The 18860-nt window shown below is 44.3% G+C and overlaps 1 protein-coding gene across 2 annotated transcripts in view; it reads right to left on the bottom strand.

The window, feature by feature from the left end:
- The window catches only part of A1CF (APOBEC1 complementation factor), a 93037-nt gene that overhangs the window by 58672 nt on the left and 15505 nt on the right, over positions 1-18860 (bottom strand). For both annotated transcript variants that reach the window (XM_068258551.1, XM_068258552.1), the window contains exon 2: positions 5793-5936. In XM_068258551.1, the coding sequence (XP_068114652.1) occupies positions 5793-5891 (99 nt within the window). In that variant the 5' untranslated portion in view covers positions 5892-5936. The remainder of the gene's footprint in view (positions 1-5792; positions 5937-18860) is intronic.

Here is an 18860-nt window from a genome sequence, read left to right as displayed (position 1 = left end):
TGTCACAAGTAAGCGGAAAATGACACTTTGTGAGAAAAAAAAAAAAAAAAAAAAGTTTCCATTTCTTCTAACTTGCGACAAAAAAAAAAAATGAAATCTGCCACGGACTCACCATGCCCCTCTCTGAATACCTTGAAGGGTCTACTTTCCAAAATGGGATCATTTGTGGGGTGTGTTTACTGTCCTGACATTTTGGGGGGTGCTAAATTGTAAGCACCCCTGTAAAGCCTAAAGGTGCTCATTGGACTTTGGACCCCTTAGCGCAATTAGGCTGCAAAAAAGTGCCACACATGTGGTATTGCCGTACTCAGGAGAAGTAGTATAATGTGTTTTGGGGTGTATTTTTACACATACCCATGCTGGGTGGGAGAAATATCTCTGTAAATGACAATTTGTTAATTTTTTTTACACACAATTGTCCATTTACAGAGATATTTCTCCCACTCAGCATGGGTATGTGTAAAAATACACCACAAAACACATTATACTACTTCTCCTGAGTACGGCGATACCACATGTGTGGCACTTTTTTGCACCCTAACTGCGCTAAAGGGCCCAAAGTCCAATGAGTACCTTTAGGATTTCACAGGTCATTTTGAGAAATTTCGTTTCAAGACTACTCCTCACGGTTTAGGGCCCCTAAAATGCCAGGGCAGTATAGGAACCCCACAAATGACCCCATTTTAGAAAGAAGACACCCCAAGGTATTCCGTTAGTAGTATGGCGAGTTCATAGAAGATTTTATTTTTTGTCACAAGTTAGCGGAAAATGACACTTTGTGAAAAAACACAATTAAAATCAATTTCCCTTGGGTGCCCGCAAGGGGCAGATTAGGGTCTGATCTGATGGGTAACAGTGACAGGTGGTGATAGGGGGTGATTGATGGGTGATTGATGGGTAATTAGTGGGTGTTTAGAGGAGAGAATAGATGGAAACACTGCGCTTGGGTGGTGATCTGATGTCGGATCTGCGGGCGATCTATTGGTGTGGGTGGGTGATCAGATTGCCCACAAGGGGCAGGTTAGGGGCTGATTGTTGGGTGGCAGTGACAGGGGGTGATTGATGGGTGATAGGTGATTGGCAGGTGATTGACAGGTGATCAGTGGGTTATTACAGGGAAGGACAGATGTAAATATTGCACTGGCGAATTGATAAGGGGGGGTCTGAGGGCAATCTGAGCGTGTAGGCGGGCGATTGGGTGCCCGCAAGGGGCAGATTAGGGTCTGATCTGATGGGTAACAGTGACAGGTGGTGATAGGGGGTGATTGATGGGTGATTGATGGGTAATTAGTGGGTGTTTAGAGGAGAGAATAGATGGAAACACTGCGCTTGGGTGGTGATCTGATGTCGGATCTGCGGGCGATCTATTGGTGTGGGTGGGTGATCAGATTGCCCGCAAGGGGCAGGTTAGGGGCTGATTGTTGGGTGGCAGTGACAGGGGGTGATTGATGGGTGATAGGTGATTGGCAGGTGATTGACAGGTGATCAGTGGGTTATTACAGGGAAGGACAGATGTAATTAATGCACTGGCGAATTGATAAGGGGGGGGGGGTCAGAGGGCAATCTGAGCGTGTGGGCGGGTGATTGGGTGCCCGCAAGGGGCAGATTAGGGTCTGATCTGATAGGTAAAAGTGACAGGTGGTGATAGGGGATGATTGATGGGTGATTGATGGGTAATTAGTGGGTGTTTAGAGAAGATAACAGATGTAAACGATACATTTGGGAGGTAATCTGACGGCGGGTTTGCGGGCGATCTAATGGTGTGGGTGGGTGATCAGATTGCCCGCAAGGGGCAGGTTAGGGGCTGATTGATGGGTGGCAGTGACAGGGGGTGATTGATGGGTGATAGGTGATTGGCAGGTGATTGACAGGTGATCAGTGGGTTATTACAGGGAAGAACAGATGTAATTAATGCACTGGCGAATTGATAAGGGGGGGTCTGAGGGCAATCTGAGCGTGTAGGCGGGTGATTGGGTGCCCGCAAGGGGCAGATTAGGGTCTGATCTGATAGGTAACAGTGACAGGTGGTGATAGGGGGTGATTGATGGGTGATTGATGGGTAATTAGTGGGTGTTTAGAGGAGAGAATAGATGTAAACAATGGATTTGGGAGGTGATCTGATGTCGGATCTGTGGGCGATCTATTGGTGTGGGGGGGTGATCAGATTGCCCGCAAGGGGCAGGTTAGGGGCTGATTGATGGGTGGCAGTGACAGGGGGTGATTGACGGGTGATTGACGGGTGATTGACGGGTGATTGACAGGTGATTGACAGGTGATCAGGGGGATAGATGCATACAGTAAACAGGGGGGGTGGTCTGGGGGGGGGGTCTGGGGAGAATCTGAGGGGTGGGGGGTGATCAGGAGGGGGCAGGGAGCAGGGGGGGGATAAAAAAAAAAATAGCGTTGACAGATAGTGACAGGGAGTGATTGATGGGTGATTAGGGGGGTGATTGGGTGCAAACAGGGGTCTGGGGGGTGGGCAGGGGGGGGTCTGATGGGTGCTGTGGGCGATCTGGGGCAGGGGGGGAGAAATCAGTGTGCTTGGGTGCAGACTAGGGTGGCTGCAGCCTGCCCTGGTGGTCCCTCGGACACTGGGATCACCAGGGCAGGAGGCAGCCTGTATAATACACTTTGTAAACATTACAAAGTGTATTATACACTTTGTATGCGGCGATCGCGGGGTTAACATCCCGCCGGCGCTTCCGTATAGCCGGCGGGATGTTGCGGCAAGCGAGCGGTGACAGGCGCCGGCGGAGGATCGCGTCACGGATGACGCGATCGCTCCGCCCATGCCCTTAAATGGACCGCCGCCTCTGTGGGTGAGCCGGTCCTTAAGGGCTCCACTTCCCGGCCGCCTCTGTGCGTTAGGCGGTCGGGAAGTGGTTAAATAACGTTTGTCCATAGAAACAGTACATATTTTCAGTGGGGCATAAGGTACACAGAGATGATTGGTCGATGATCAATGACAGTTATGCAGAATTTCAGTAGAAGTATCTGTATATACTCAAATACAAGTTGACCTTGTGTATAAGTCGACTCCAATATTCAACCCTCTTAAGCTGGAATTTATTATTGACTCAAGTCTACCCAGTAAAGTTAACAGCTGCACTTGAGGCCCAGGAGGGGTTAATTACTCTACTGCATACAGTATTGTAGCCATTTTTCCCTCCTGTCCCTGAAGTGCAGCCAATAACTCCTCTAGGCCCCCAAGTGCAGCAATTATTCACTCCTCCTTCCTGCAGCCAAGTATCTTTCCCCCTGCCCCTTTCCTTGTTAATTGTTATGGCCAGAACTTTCAGACCTCTGTTTTCTTGGCATTTCCTTTATCAAGAAAGTGTCACTTACCATTGGGTACATTTCTGCAAATGGGAATGTCATTAATAGTACACACATTGTGTATAAGTCGACCCCATACTTTTATTAAGTGAGTCAGACCTAGATTTGTAGACTTATACTCGAGTATATACGGTAGTTCATCTTGGGGCTATTTAAAAACAGGCAGGGTTCTATACACTAATATAGAGCAAAGTGATGTTATATTAAAAGGTAAGACATTAAAGATGCTTGCTACATAAAAGTTAGGTCTTTTTCTATACTAGTTTTGCTTTAAGTATTGATTTGGGAGGCCCACCAAAAATCTAAAAACTAAAAACAAAAACATTGCTTAATGGGACATTTATAGAACAGGCAACCTGGCTCTAAACCCCTTATACATTCCATGTAAGCAACAGCAGTGGGGCACACTGCCCACACACTACAGACAGATTTCAGCACACCCAATCGAGCCCTTTCAACCAAGATTTTTCCAGCATGCTAGATTGATCACCAGAAATGGATCAAAACAATTGATTGTATGGCCATGTTGCATAGTTTGGTTGAAAATAAACGTGACAGTTAATAATGGCGCACAGCACCAGAGGAGTACAAAGGGCGCCCCATAGACTTACATTATATAACGCTATTTAGCGTTATAAGTGTTAAAAAATGGCGCAGGCAGTGTGCCTTACACTTATAACGCTAAACAGCGTTATAAGTGTTAAAAATTGCAGCGGGGTCGGGGAAGGAGAGCGGGAGCGGGACACTGGAGGGACATAGGCATCGGGGGAGGATGTGCAGAAGCATACGTTACCTTGTCCTGGCCGCCGATCGCTCCTTCCCTCCGCTCCTTCACTTCTTCCATTCGTTTACTGTAGTCCTGCAGCCGGCCAATCACCATGTGGCTTCAGTCTCCGCATGGTGATTGGCCGGCTGCAGGACTACAGCAAATGAATGGAAGGAGCGGAGGGAAGGAGCGATCGCCGGCCCAGGACAAGGTAACGTATGCCTCTGCATACATCCGCTGCCTATGCCCGCTAGTGTCCCGCTGCCTCTCTCCCCCAGCCCCCGCTGCCTACACTAGCCCTGCATGTGTATCATGGCGCACCGCTCTGCAATTAATGTAGCATAAAACGAAATTTACCGTTTTATTGTATTTACATTAAAACGGTAAATAGCGTTTTATGGTACACTTATCGGCAGAACGGTGCGCCATTTTTCTCCCTGCGCCATTTTCAGATGGACCCCAGGAAATAAAAGACATCAGTCCACCAAGTTCAACCATAAATATAAAAATAACTAACAGATTAAATTATTATGATTCATTCGGCTAGGTATCAATGAGTAATGTATGGGCTCCCTTATGGCTTAAATGTGCAATTGTAATCTTCTATAAATCATACCCAAATATAAATATTCTTTCTTGAAAACAGGAGAAATATTTTTCAATAATTCAGAAAAAAAGATACGTCATGGGAGGTCTTTCTAGGTGACATAAAGCTGAATAATTGCAAACACTTTCTGTTTTAAGAAGGCTTATTTCCATTTAGAATAACTTTTTTAGTAAGAGGGTTTTTTTTTTTTGTTTTTCTAGCACCTTATGCTTTCTTAGTGGGTACTCTGTAAATAATCCCATAATGCCAATTAGAGAATAAAATTGTAGACAGCTTATGGCTGGACAAAGTCCTAGCAGGGTTTGAATCTTTTCTGTTCCTGTTCAGTAAGCCAATACCTCTTCAGTAAGGCATCCTTAGGCAAGACTCTCTAACACTGAAGGCCCATTAAGCTTGCCCTAAGTGGCTGCAGCTCTCAAGCGCGTTGAGTCCAACAGAAAAAAGGACTATACAAATTTTACCATTATTATATTTTGAAATTAGCAATATTGTAGTGTGCATAAAAACCAATCCGATTCCACCAGTCCAGGTTGGGAAATAAAGCAAGAAACTAGATTGGTGAATATGCCCCCAAAATATTTTACCATTAGGAAACTTTTCACACATGTGTGGTTGATTCATCAAGCTGAGCTGCTAAACCACCGAAGCTTAATGTGAGCAGCGCGAGTTGTGTGTGCGGTAGTGTTGCCTAGCGTGCGCTGGTAACATACACTCGCTCCATTCACATAATGGCCACTCCGCTAATCCCGCTTTGAGCCCCGTCGGGTCCAATGGCTTCATAGGACGTGATACCCGCACTTTGATTGGCCCAATAGGCTTCCTGTCAAGTGAAGAGTGGAGCGGCTGTATGAAGCGTGCCTAAATTACGGAGCGCACGCTATGCACTACTGCGCGTAGGGTGCACACAACTCACTCTGCTCCTTTTAATCAACCAACCCTATTAGCCTCAACGCACAGAGCTGGTTTATGCAGGGGTTTAATAAATATTCAGCAGTAACCAAAGTACACTTGTGTTATCATATACCAGGTTGCATGCGTTAATAAAATGAACAATCAAACCTTTTGTAGCTGCATCTGTCATACCTGTGTCAAATTATATCCTGTGCGCTGAATCAATGCACGCAGTGCAGCTTCTTTCTGAGAGGGGGCCAATCCTTCCCCGGATTTTTGATTTGATTCCATTGTGAATGATTATCAGCAAAAAATCAGTTTAATTAGGTGTGCTCACTGCAATCAAATTTAAGATAAATTACATGAATTAATATTACTAAACAAAAAAAAGTTTACACAATTTTGTAGAATATTTTGGCACTAAATATCAAAATGAATCGGCATTTCAAATCTTAAATTCTATTTTCGTGGAATATTTGCTGACATCATACGATTAATAACTGATTGCATGACATTAATAAAAACGTATGGCTCAGAGCTCGAACTAACATTCCATGGTTTTACCAATTTTGGCACTGTAAAAAATCTGAGTGGTTCTGGTCACCCTGTAACACTGCTCTCATGAGTCCTATGCATACAGCCACATTAATATGTACCTTTCCACTGATGAAGGCCTAAAACACTCTGAAACAGCTTTCTGCAACTTAGATCACATGGTTCTGTTGAACTGATAAGCTACAGGTGTACCATAAAGGCCCATACACATGCAAGATGGATGTCACCTGATGGGGATTGGGACTAGATCCCTTGAGCGACTTCACTGGACCAAGGCTGTGTAGAATGTGTAGTTAGCCTGCAGGTTAAAGACATGTTATGTTGCAATGCGGGAGGGGGGCATAGGGCCAATTGTGCGGCGCAGGTGGGACGTCACATGGCAGAAGAACAAAGCTATTGGCTGTCGCTAGGACAGATGGATCCATTTCAAGGTCGCTGGCCAGTTGGTCATTGGGAGTTTGGGGCTGCTGTATGCATGCTGGATTATTGGCAGAGTTATGGGCCACTTCAGCTGACAAGTGTGTGTATGGGCTTTAAGACAGCAAATCTAGATGCCTGCCTGACTTTTCAGGGATATGAAGGAATAAGAAATAAGTAAAGCTGTGTATGCATGCTGGATTAAATTCAAGTAAGGCCCTGTTCACAGTTGCGTTTCTCTGCCAAACGGACCAGATGACCTGACCGGATGCGGATCAGGTGTACATCAGGATGCGATCCGGATCCGTTTGGCAAAAGAGAGTAGAAATAAATAAAAAATTTGGGGTCTGGGAGGTCAGCAGAAGGTGCACCTGTGGAATCAGATCCTCCGCTGTTTAGGCCTCACCTCCACCTCCGACATACTGCCAACAGCTCCAGCACGTTAAAAGTCACTGCTGCTCCACTCCAAAATGCTTGCCCATGTGTCCCCATCCAAAATCGCCGCTAGAATACGCATAGGAAGTGGGGTAGAACGTCAGGTGTTTGTAGCCAGTGTGTTATTGTCTTCCGTTTCCCATTGGTTTTCTATTTCCGAATGGTGCAGTCAGGCTCCGGTCCGGGTGCGTTGGCCGGATGAGCCAGACCAAAAAATAGCGCATGTTCTAAAAGTGTCCGGAGTCTGGATCCGGTCCGGCTCCGTATTGTACGGAACGGACGCGTGTGAACGTCCACATAGCCTTTGCATTGCTATGCAGAACGTACATTCCCTTTGTTCAGTATACGGTCCGGATCCGATCCGGGCAGGGAACGCTAATGTGAACCGGGCCTAAGACTCCAGCGTGTATACGAGAGCTCCCAAACCTCACATAAATATACAACATGCAAAATCTTTAGTGGTAGCAGGAAAAAAGGGCGCCAACTGAGGGTGCTGAGGGTGGACGAAAAGGGTGCCACCATAGACTCTATTGCAATTATCGTTTATACGGCAAAAAAAGCAGAAAAAATGGTGCTGCGATAAATATCGTTAACGTTAGAACATTTCTGCAGAGGGAGTGGTTAGGGTTGTGCACCACCCGGGCAGCGATTACTTTTAGGCAACACCAGTGGGGGTGGTTCGGGTTAGGTAACACCAGGGGGGTGATTAGGGTTAGGCACCACCAGGGGAGTGGTTAGTTTTAGGCTCCACCAGGGGAGGGTTCTGTGTGAGAGTAGGGTTGGGTTAAGCGGTATTGTTGAATTACGTAACGATTTTTAATGCTAATATCTTTTCGTTATTATTTCCCATCTGTTTTAACAATGGTATTTATCGTTAACCAAGTTTGAAAACGATGTTTATCTTTATCAGATTTCGTTATCCAGCCGGAACCTGTTTTCACTGCGCCTTTTTCATGCACGCTCTTTAGTGGCTTCTGACAAACCCCTGAATGCATTAATGATGTACTATAAATCAGCCATGGGCAGTCATCTTTTCTCCTGCCCAGAAGATTATTTTTCCACAAAATAACTTTTCTTCACTTAAAAATACCAAAAAGTAGATAGAAAAGTAATACCAAACCTATAAATCATACAGAATATGTATTTTATAGCTTAAAGAGAACCAGAGACAAATCACCCTCATGTATTTTACCATATACAGGTTAACGAATGAGATAGGGACTGTAGGTTTGTTCTGAACCTGAATTTGTTCTTAAGTCAGAACAATGTGCCATCTCTGTCCCCTGTACCTCCTCTGTGCCCCCCTGTGCCTCCAATGTCCCCCTTTGTGTCATGTCTGACCTTGGTGCCTGCTTATACAAGTTTAAAAGCCATTTTTTGTTTGAATTTTTAAAATCGATTGTCTCAAAAACGAAGTCCAATTGTAAAAAAAAAATTCTGCTTGTTCCCATAGAAACACTGAATCCATGCCATTCGTATCGGTGGGTCATTTGTAAGTCGGGCATTCGTAAGTCGGGGACTACCTCTGTATCAATGGGAACATGACAGTAAACACCTACTCTGCTCTGATAAGAATCCCCGACTGAACATTCAGTCTAGCTTTGCCCCGGAATGTTATAGCTGAGTCAGGCTTCTGTGATGCCTTTTGAAGCCCAAGTCTGCCTCCTTGTGGCTCTGCTTTCTTACTATGTATCCTTGTAGCAGGAAAGCAGAGCCAGGAGGTAGCGGGATTGGGCTTGAAAAGACATCACAGAACACTGACTCAGCTATAATCATTTGGGGCAAAGCTAGATTCTTATCAGAGCTGATAACAGGCAGATTTAGCAGAGAAGAAAGAAACAAAGAGCAGAGTAGGTATTTTCAGTTATGTAATATCCCACTGATATATATGGTAAAATGCATGAGGGTGCTTTGTCTCTGGTTCTCTTTAACCACTTGCCGACCGCACACTCATACCGTGCGGCGGCAAAGTGGTAGCTGGAGGACCAGCGACGCAGTTCTGCGTCGCCAGGTGCCTCCCTAATTAATCAGGAAAGGCCGCTCGCGTGGCCATGATCGCGACTCGCAGACTAAATGTAAACGTAGGAGACATATGTCTCCTTTGTTTACATTCTACGGCGCTGCTGCGCAGCAGCGCCGTAAGGCAGATCGGCGATCCCTGGCCAATAAGCGGCCGGGGATCGCCGCCATGTGACAGGGGACGTCCTGTCACTGGCTGCACAGGACGGGTAGCGTCCTGTGCAGCCCGGATCACTGGGCATGACAGGTAGGAGGGGGGGGGGGAATTTCGCCGCGGAGGGGGGCTTTGAGGTGCCCCCCCCGCAACATGCCTGCAGACCGGAGCAATCAGACCCCCCCCCTGCACATCATCCCCATAGGGGGGAAAAAAGGGGGGTGATCTGATCGCTCTGCATGCCAGCTGATCTGTGCTGGGGGCTGCAGAGCCCACCCAGCACAGATCACAAAAAACAGCGCTGGTCCTTAAGGGGGGGGGGGGGGTAAAGGGGGAGTCCTCAAGTGGTTAAAGAGGAACTGTAGTCAAACTAACATAATGGACCCGTTGCAATTCACTTTTTCTCTTAAGTTTTCTCCTAGGTGATAGTTTCACACTTCATCAATAAAATGCCTTTTAAGCAACCAGCAAGCTACAAATACTCAGAACAATTTTGTCAGTACTTTTCCCCTACTTTATGGTACCTTTTCAATTGCAGAGTGCTGAAACATTATTTTAAACAGAAGATGAAAAATTATCTACTAGGAAAAAAATAATAAGAAAAAGTGAATTGGATTGGGCCCAACGACTAAAATTGCTTAATTTTTTACAACAGTAATTTAAAATTCATTGAGGCCTGGTGCACACCAAAAACCGCTAGCAGATCTGCAAAATGCTAGCAGATTTTGAAACGCTTTTTGTTATTTTTCTATGGCGTTTTGCTAGCGTTTTGCGGATTGCTGCAGCGGATTTCAGTATAGTAGATTTCATATATTGTTACAGTCAAGCTGTTACTGAACAGCTTCTGTAACAAAAACGCCGGCAAAACCGCTCTGAACAGGTTTGCATTTTTCCTATACTTAACATTGAGGCAGAAACGCACCCACAATCCAAAAAATGCCTCACCCTGGCATTTTTCGTTTCTGCAAAACGCCTCCTGCTCTGGTGTGCACCACCCCATTGAGATACATTGACCAAGCGGATCCGCAGCCGCAAGCGGCTGCAGAAACGCTGACAAAGCCGCTCGGTGTGCACCAGCCCTTAGTCAGTGTTTGCCCACAAAATCTTTTCTCTCCCTTATTAAGGGCCAGTGCACACTAAACAGAGCTAGTGTAATCACAAACACTCAGCGCTTTTTGAAGTGATTTTTCAGGGCGATTCTAGGCATGTACCTAGCGATTTTCTAATCATGCCTAGCAATTTTTGGAGCATTTTGGTGTAGCGGTTTTTTATTTTTTGTTACAGTAGAGCTGGAACTGAACAGCTTCTGTAACAGAAACGCTTGGAAAGTCGCTGTATTCTAGCGCTTTTCAGAGCGATTTTCCACTTTCCTATACTTAACATTGAGGCTGAATCGCTGCAGGACATTTGAAGCAGAAATGCTGCAGGACATTTGCATTTAGGAGAAAATCACATCGCTCTGTTGCGATCCATCCCATTCTAATACATTAGCTTTTCAAAGCGCTGGCGTTTTTGAAAGAGCTCAGAAGCGCTCTTGGTGTGCACCAGCCCTGTCTCCCCAAAATTGATCACAGGCGGCAAAACAAAATCTTTAGTAATGGCACGCTATCCCTGTAAAATCTGTGTTACTGAGAGTTCTAAAACCAGTAGAAAAGATTTCTGGTCTCCCACAATGTTTTTTTTTTGGGGGGGGGGGGGGGGGAGGGGGGTGATATTTTCCATTTTTATTTGTGATTTTTCCAAAGAATTAGAAACATGTGATAAGCAGAAACAACCCCCGAAAACTGTCAGATTTTTATTTGCAGCAGCGAAAAACGTAATAACAAAACTTGTCTACAAGCAGAAAAATAAAATCCTGATTCTTGAGCGGTCCAATGACTTTACTAGCACGTGCGGCAGTGCAGGTTTCAGGATCTCTCCTGTAGCATGTTCTGTCCTGGCAGCTCTGACTTATCTGCTTGCATTCGGGTTGCTCAGTTTGGATCGCAATAAGACTCATTATTGTCATTTGCAATCACTCGGCAGTTCAGAGCAGCTCAGGATGTTGTCATGATTCCACCTATTGCTTGCTGCAGTTCAACTGCAGCCAGATAGCCCTGAATTTCCTACATGCATGTTGTTGCATAATATTGCATGTATTTGTTATGACAGTCTTTTCCATTAACAGTCAGCTAGCAGCTTTCACTCAGACTAGCTCACGATTGAGTAATTACCATTCAGCTGTGTGGGAATTTGCATGCCTGCATCCATTGGCTGATGTCCACACAAGAGTCTGCCTCCCATTTCAGACTCTGCCCGACATAGCGTTAAGCTACCCGAGTTGTTGCTGGGTCCATGTTGTGAAAATAATGTATATTGGCTTGCTTTGTATTTCCTTGCCTGCTGGACATTTGCTGCACCCGCGGGGTTCAGTGAAGTCCACTATCCTGTTAGTTGGAAACTGCCTTCACCACGCTGGTGACTGGTAGCTATCCCTGCTTGCCTTGTTCCTGAGGACGTAACTGAAGCAGCGGTTGCTGTTAGTTACGCTCCTACCTGTTTGTCTTGTCTATGTCAGTATGAATGTTTGCCGTCACTGGGCAGCGACTAGATTGGCAAAGCGTTCCGTCTGTCTCTCTGTTGTCTTTCTTGTTTCTCAGTCACAGGCGGCAGTCGCCCTGAGCAACTAATGTATGTTGTATGTTGTTCGCTAACAGTCAGTCTGTCTGTCTGTCGTTTGTCTTATTACTCAGCCTGAGGCTTAGTGCGGCGTCGCACTAAGCAGCCATTGTGTCTTGTTATTTGTGGCGGTATCAGAAGCCCAGAGCAGCGGTTGCTCTGGGCAATCTCGCTCCTTTGTTCAATACTCCTGTGACAACCGGTGAAGCCTCTTCCATCACCCAGCTACATATCCTTGTTGTCTGGTGGTACTCTGGCTTTCTTACCCTCAGCTGCTATACCTTGCACCTTAAAGGCCTGGGTGTAACCAAAGTCAGGTAGGTGATGCTCTTAACCTCCCGTTCAAGCGGGGATGCACCACATAGGGTGAAGAAGGTGGTGGTAGATTGGGGCATAGCAGCTGAAAAGAAAGCAGGAGATCTGCCAGGCATTACAGCAGGTTTCCTGTAGTGCATAAAAAACGCCTGCGATATGAGCTAGAGTGTTCCCTGTCTAATGGCTTTTTGTGTTATGTCCTATTATTACTGGTAATATAATGCAAACGTGGCTGTTTTATGTTGATGATACATATTTTGTTAAACACAGAATTCCCTCCTTAATGTTTTATGACACGTCACGGAGGTGATAGGGTTTCTTTTGTTTAAGTTTATTATTTTCCTTTTAAGGAACCTAGTAACAATTTCAGAGATAACCAAGTTATGTTTATTCAGTCTAGATCAATATCACGTAGTTTGAAAATATTGACTCAAACACCAGTTCTTATGTTGATTAGAGTCATTTTCTAGATCTAATCCAGGATACACATACTTGTTTCCATGCAAATAAATGTCAATTAAATGCAGGTTTTACTACTTTATTATAAATACAATATCTACGCTCCTGTCATTGTTATCTTCCGCCACTGATTAATTTTATTTTAGGGCCCGTTTCCAATACATGCAGTGTGAAGCGAGTGCCGCACCGCATGAAAACTGCAGTGTTAGTCAATGGGACCGTTTCCATTGACTCAAATTTCTGGTCGCGATAAGATGCGGTGCAGCTAAATTTATGCATAACCTGCTGGAGTTTTCTGCAGTTTGCAAGCGGGTACCATAGAGATTGTATTGAACCGCAACACATCACGGCTTGACCGGAAATACATATGGGTGTATGCGGTGTGGTGATCACACCGCATGGTGGCAATGCAGCCAGTGGAAACGGGCCCTTAAAGGGATAATGTAGGGGGGTCAGGGGAAAATGAGTTGAAATTACCCGGGGCTTCTAATGGTCCCCCACAGACATCCTGTGCCCGTGCAGCCACTCCCCCATGCTCCGGCCCCGCCTCTGGTTCACTTCTGGAATTTCAGACTTTAAAGTCTGAAAACCACTGCGCCTGCGTTGCCGTGTCCTCGCTCCCGCTGATGTCACTGGGAGAGTACTGCGCAGGCCCAGTATGGTCTGTGCCTGCGCCGTGCGCTCCTGGTGACATCAGGGGAAGCGAGGACACGGCAACGCAGCACAGTGGTTTTCAGACTCTAAAGTCTTAAATTCCAGAAGTAAACTGGAGGCGGGGCCGGAGCATTGGGGAGTGGCTGCACGGGCACAGGATGCCTGCGGGGGACGATTAGAAGCCCCGGGTAACTTCAACTCATTTTCCCCCGACCCCCTACAGTATCCCTTTAAGCACAAGTACAACCAAAGCCTTATTTTAGGTTCAAATAGAGTGAAACAGCTTTATAATTGCTTTCCTGCTGCCTGATTGTTATTTTTTTTTTCTTTACCAAGTTACCTGATTTTTACCTATTTTTTTCTGAAAGGAGAACAATACCTCTCCATTCATTTGTCAGGTACCATTGTTCTGAAATAGGGGATTTCCTAACTTTTATCTGGACTTCTTTCTACGGGAAACAGTTTTCTTTGAGTTCAAAAGGTATACATGCATATGATAGTTATCAGACACAAGAAGCATGCCTTTAAAGAGAAAATTTACTTATAATTATTATTATTATTTAGTATTTATATAGCACCAATATCTTACTCTGCGCTGTACAGAGTATATATTGTCTTGTCACTTAAATGTCCCTCAGAGGGGCTCACAATCTAATCCATACCATAGTCTTATGTCTATATCATGTGGTGTATGTATCATAGTCTAGGGCCAATTTAGGAGGAAGCCGATTAACTTATCTGTATGTTTTTGGGATATGGGAGGAAATCGGAGTGAAACCCACGTAGACACGGGGAGAGCATACAAACTTCTTTCAAAATGTTGACCTGGCTGGGATTCAAACTGGGGACCCAGCGCTGCAAGGCAAGACACTAACCACTACGCCACTGTGCCTATAATCTAAGCTTTCTAAAGAACCCCTCTCCACCCACCCACAAACATACAAATATTATTTCCTGGTACCTAGTTTCACTCACTCTCAACTGCAAGTGTTAAAAGCACCAAGGCTTTTTTTTTCAGACCATTCTATGTTTTTGCACTGAAATGAATGGGCAAATGGAGAGCCCATCACTCATCCACAGTTAAACTGGCATGCAGAGACTGCTGGAGGTAGAGCAAAGTGATGTGAATAGCAAGTACAAGGCCTATGGTACCTAAATAGAGTAGGTACTGTGGACTACAGGGACTGAGGGTAGGAGGATTAAGCTAAATATTAGAACATATTGTTTTGATTTTTCTTTAGGGCTAGCTCACAGTGCTTAGTTGCAAAATATTTCTGCATATCAACTCACTGCCCATACAATTCTGTTCACAGCTCTGCGTTGTAACAGACCACGTTATTCTAACTTGCTGCATGCAGTTTTGCCTCAGTCCCAGTCTCCATTAGAGTTCACACATTATAATACAACACACCACTGTGAATTTAGCCTTATTGTTGTCAGTATAAATATAACGTTCACCATGCCATGTTCCACCCGCAACAAAACTTGTGCATTAACAGACTAGTGCGCCAAACTTACATGATTATACAGGTTGAGAAAAAAAACGTGTCACCAAGTACCATTTGAGTCTTTTTGCAACCTAATTTAAAGAAAAGAAAGAGCAACAAGCATAAACTATTCTCCATGAATGGATCAAAGGATCACTATGCTCTACTTATTAATTATAGTTGTGGATGCCCCTCAGTGTAAGGAAAGTATCCAGGCCCTTTTTAATGCACATAGGCAAACACAGGGGGGGGGGGGGGGGGGAATCACAGCTGCCCACAATCCCCCTCAGACCAGGGCTGGTGCAGTGTCTGCAGACAGGCAAAGTTGAGACATCAAAATATCTGCAGGTATCCTGCACCTCACAACACCGCCCCTTTTCTTTCCCGGCTACAGTTGACTTTGGATTGCTTGTCAGTCCTGCGGATCTCTTTGGCTGCAGTAGTGGCTGAATTACACACCTGAAACACGCATGCATCAGGAGAGTAAAGCAACTGGTATTATTTTAAAAGGAAAAATCCATATCCTTCTCAGTTTAGATTCCCTTTAATCACTCTTACTATAAGGAACTCCATTTAGGAATGTGATAATGTCTCCTTTCCTCCATACACAGTTCATGTCTTCATGTCCATTTTTCCTATTCATGTGGATATCTACAAAACATGCAGTGGAATTGAAAACTGAGGACAGGTTTGACAAACAATACCTATGATGTTAGTCAGCATGCTTTGAATACTAAAATGTTCATATCAGGAGGGGATGAGTGATAATTTGCTATATGCTGGCCAGAACCTTGCATAACCCCTTTTTTTCAGAAATCTGACCTTCACTTCTCCTGCACTTTGGATCTTCTGTAAACAATTTTATTAAATAGTTGTTATGGCAAATGTATTCTGTCCTTTCCACTCTCTTACAAATATGCTGGACATACACTATAAGACGTTATAAATTAAATTAGAAACTACATTTTACATAAACATCAAATTTAATGATTTTTTTTAAATTTAATTAAAGAGAAACCGTAACCAAGGATTTAACTTCATCCCAACCACTATCTGATACCCCTTTCCCATGAGAAATCTTTATCTTTTCTCAAATGGAACATCCGGGGGCTGTGTATGGCTGATATTGTGGTGAAACCCCTCCCACAGTGTGATGTCGGCACCAGGGTTCTGACATCACACTGTGGGAACCTTGTTGCATTGTGGGAAATAACAGCTGTTTCCATCTGCCAAAATGCATCATCTCTTTCCACAGACTTAATCTGCCAGCAGTAAAAATGTAGCCATGTGATAAATGTCAGAATGTAAATTAGGGATAGAAAATAATTTATGATTGGCAAACACTGACTAAATCATTTATAAATATTTATTGTAAACATGAAGCATGTTTTTTCATTACGTTATTTTCACTGCAGTTTCTCTTTAAGCTTTTAGTAGGATAATAAAGAGCATACAAGTCAGACAAAACAAAAACAATATCTGCTTAATCCTTAAAGAGGAGCTGTCAGCTATACAATCTAAAAAACAACAACAACAACAACACATACAGTGTATATAAGTAGATAAATACTTGTTCTACGTACATAATGTTTCTATTGCACTGCCCATGTTTTGATTTCAGGGAATTTTATGTAGTAAATAAAGAGAATTCTGTTTCAGGCATTTGCCATCTTAAATCTCTCTGACTGAAGCCAATACTGATGTAATTTCCTCCCTTGCTCTGGGAGGAGGGTGGCCAATGCAAACACAGACAGTCTTCAGCCACTCCCACCTAGCTCTACAATAGAAAGTGCATTGTCATTGTGTTACTCTGTAGCTTGAGAAGCATGACACATATTGGCCAATCAGAGAGGAACAGAGGTGTGGGAGGGGAAAACAGGAGGGAAAGAGGCTTCAGCCAATCAGGCTGCATTAGTTAAGTCTGAAGGGATACTAAAGAAGCAAAAAATGACAACCCAGCATGCCCTGCAAATTACTGAAGTACCAAATAAGAACCAGGGAAACTGGGGAAAGATGTTTTATGGAGAAGAAAAACAAGAGTGATTTTTAACTTTTGGATTGCCTGGTTAGCATCCCTATTGCTTGTATACCAGAAAAAAATAAAGACTTTATTTTTGATTTTATGCCTGACAATTACGCTTTAAACATTATACAAGTGCCTACCTTAAGCTTATACACAAGAAATGTAAAACTTTCCCAAGATAAGTGGACTACACGGAAGACTAGGGTCGGATTTACCATAAGGCACTGTAGGCATGTGCCTACAAGCACCTGATGATGGAAAAGGCAGCTCATTCCCCTCCCCGAGTACCTCCCTCCCTCCTTCCCTATGCAGAGTTCTGATGACCATGTAAATGAGAGATTACTCACCCTACTCTCAGCATTCCACTGATGAGATCTCCCTTCAGTCAGGTGCAATTCTAGCTACTTAATACTGAGGTTCTTCTAGCTACCTAATTCTTGGGAGCACCTCTAGCTACTTAATATTGAGGGTACTTCTGGCTACATAATACTAAGCGGCACCAGTAGGTACCTATGACGGGCAAAGGAAGTAAGGGAGAAGTGACAGCTCAGACAGCCAGTACACTGGTGGTGCAGTTGGATGGGTGTTTGTAGGTTCATGGAGGGACAAGTCTAAGGTGCTAGGACATCTGTGCCAATAGGCTCCTGTGAGGTAAGTACGGCCTGCCGGAGCGCCAAGTGTGCAATATTTATCATCCTTGTGCTTATGTAGTGGAAGCTATCTAGGTAATCCAACTAGGCTAACCCAATATCCAAACGAATAAGATTAGAAAGGAAAGAAAGAAGGAAGAAGATGACAAGGGAAAAGTAGTAAAGAAATCACTAAATATTAATGATCATTTGATTTATAATTTTGTAAACTGAATAATCATGGGAAGCCAACCCAGTGGGAGACTGAAGCCCCATACACATGACAGATGAAACTCAGCCACAGCTGCACCTGCTGGGCAACCATTGCATGTACAGCAAACCCTAACCCCTTTCAGTCGCTCGGCCAGTGATCTGTGCCTGGCAGATCTCTTTCATCCAACAGTCCAACCTCATCACCCAACGGATCATGTACTGATCACCAACGGGCGTCATGCCTTGTACATGTAAATGAGGCTGGAGTGGGATGGAGCTGGGGGATGGAGAGTGGCACAACAGCAAGGTGCCATAGCTAGTCATGCAGTGAGCAATATAAACCTGGCAGCTACAGTGAATGGAACGATATTATATCAGATCGCTGTTGAGATCTAATCTATCATGCAGTGGGGCCTGAGACAAGACAGCAAATGAATAATACCAGGTAGATAAGGACCATTTACCACATCTATTTAGCTTATGCCCAGCTTTAGTGAAGAAGACAAGCTTTAGTAAAGAAGACCATTTTAATAAACATTTCACAGAGTCAGGGGATTTTACAATGATTCAATTCTAGTACTGATCAGGAGTCTGCTACAACGTACGAAGAACCATCACAGTGTTTAGAATGGCCATTTAAAGAATATTTTCACTGTGAATTTGTTGATAGACCCAGGCAGACCGAGCACCTCTCCTAACTCATTGTATTATCTTCTTTCTGGCTAAGAACTCGGCTAAGATCCCCAACAGTTGTCAGTTCAAATTTCTTGGTTTATGGCAGATAAAACGATCTTCAGACAAAAAGCTCTCTGGATACAGTTATTATATCAAAGAAAGCATCCATTTAAGTGTGCACATTCTAACTCCTAATCTGCTTAAGGGGCAAAGAAAGTGTGAGTCTATCTAAATAGCTCCTCAGGAGGTCTTCCTACTCATCACAGGAGAACGCTAAGCTTTCTGCCCCCTCCTTCTGCTAAATCTGTTTCTAAAGAAAACCTCAATTAAACTTTCCTCCACTTTGAGCCAATCTCTGCCATGATATATTGGTGCAAATAATAATGCTGCTATTGTGCCAGTTTGTCCTCAGTAGAAGGGCACCAAAAAGTCAAACACTCAGAAAAGTTGTTGCGATTACAGAGATTGAGAAAGTTATATAAAGTAAAAGGGCCCTTAAAGAGAACCCGAGGTGGGTTTGAAGAATATTATCTGCATACAGAGGATGGATCTGCCTATACAGCCCAG

The sequence above is a fragment of the Hyperolius riggenbachi genome, chromosome 10 (assembly GCF_040937935.1).
Source record: "Hyperolius riggenbachi isolate aHypRig1 chromosome 10, aHypRig1.pri, whole genome shotgun sequence".
NCBI lineage: Eukaryota > Metazoa > Chordata > Amphibia > Anura > Hyperoliidae > Hyperolius > Hyperolius riggenbachi.
Note: the sequence above shows the minus strand (reverse complement) of the source record. Positions and strands in the feature narration are given on the sequence as shown.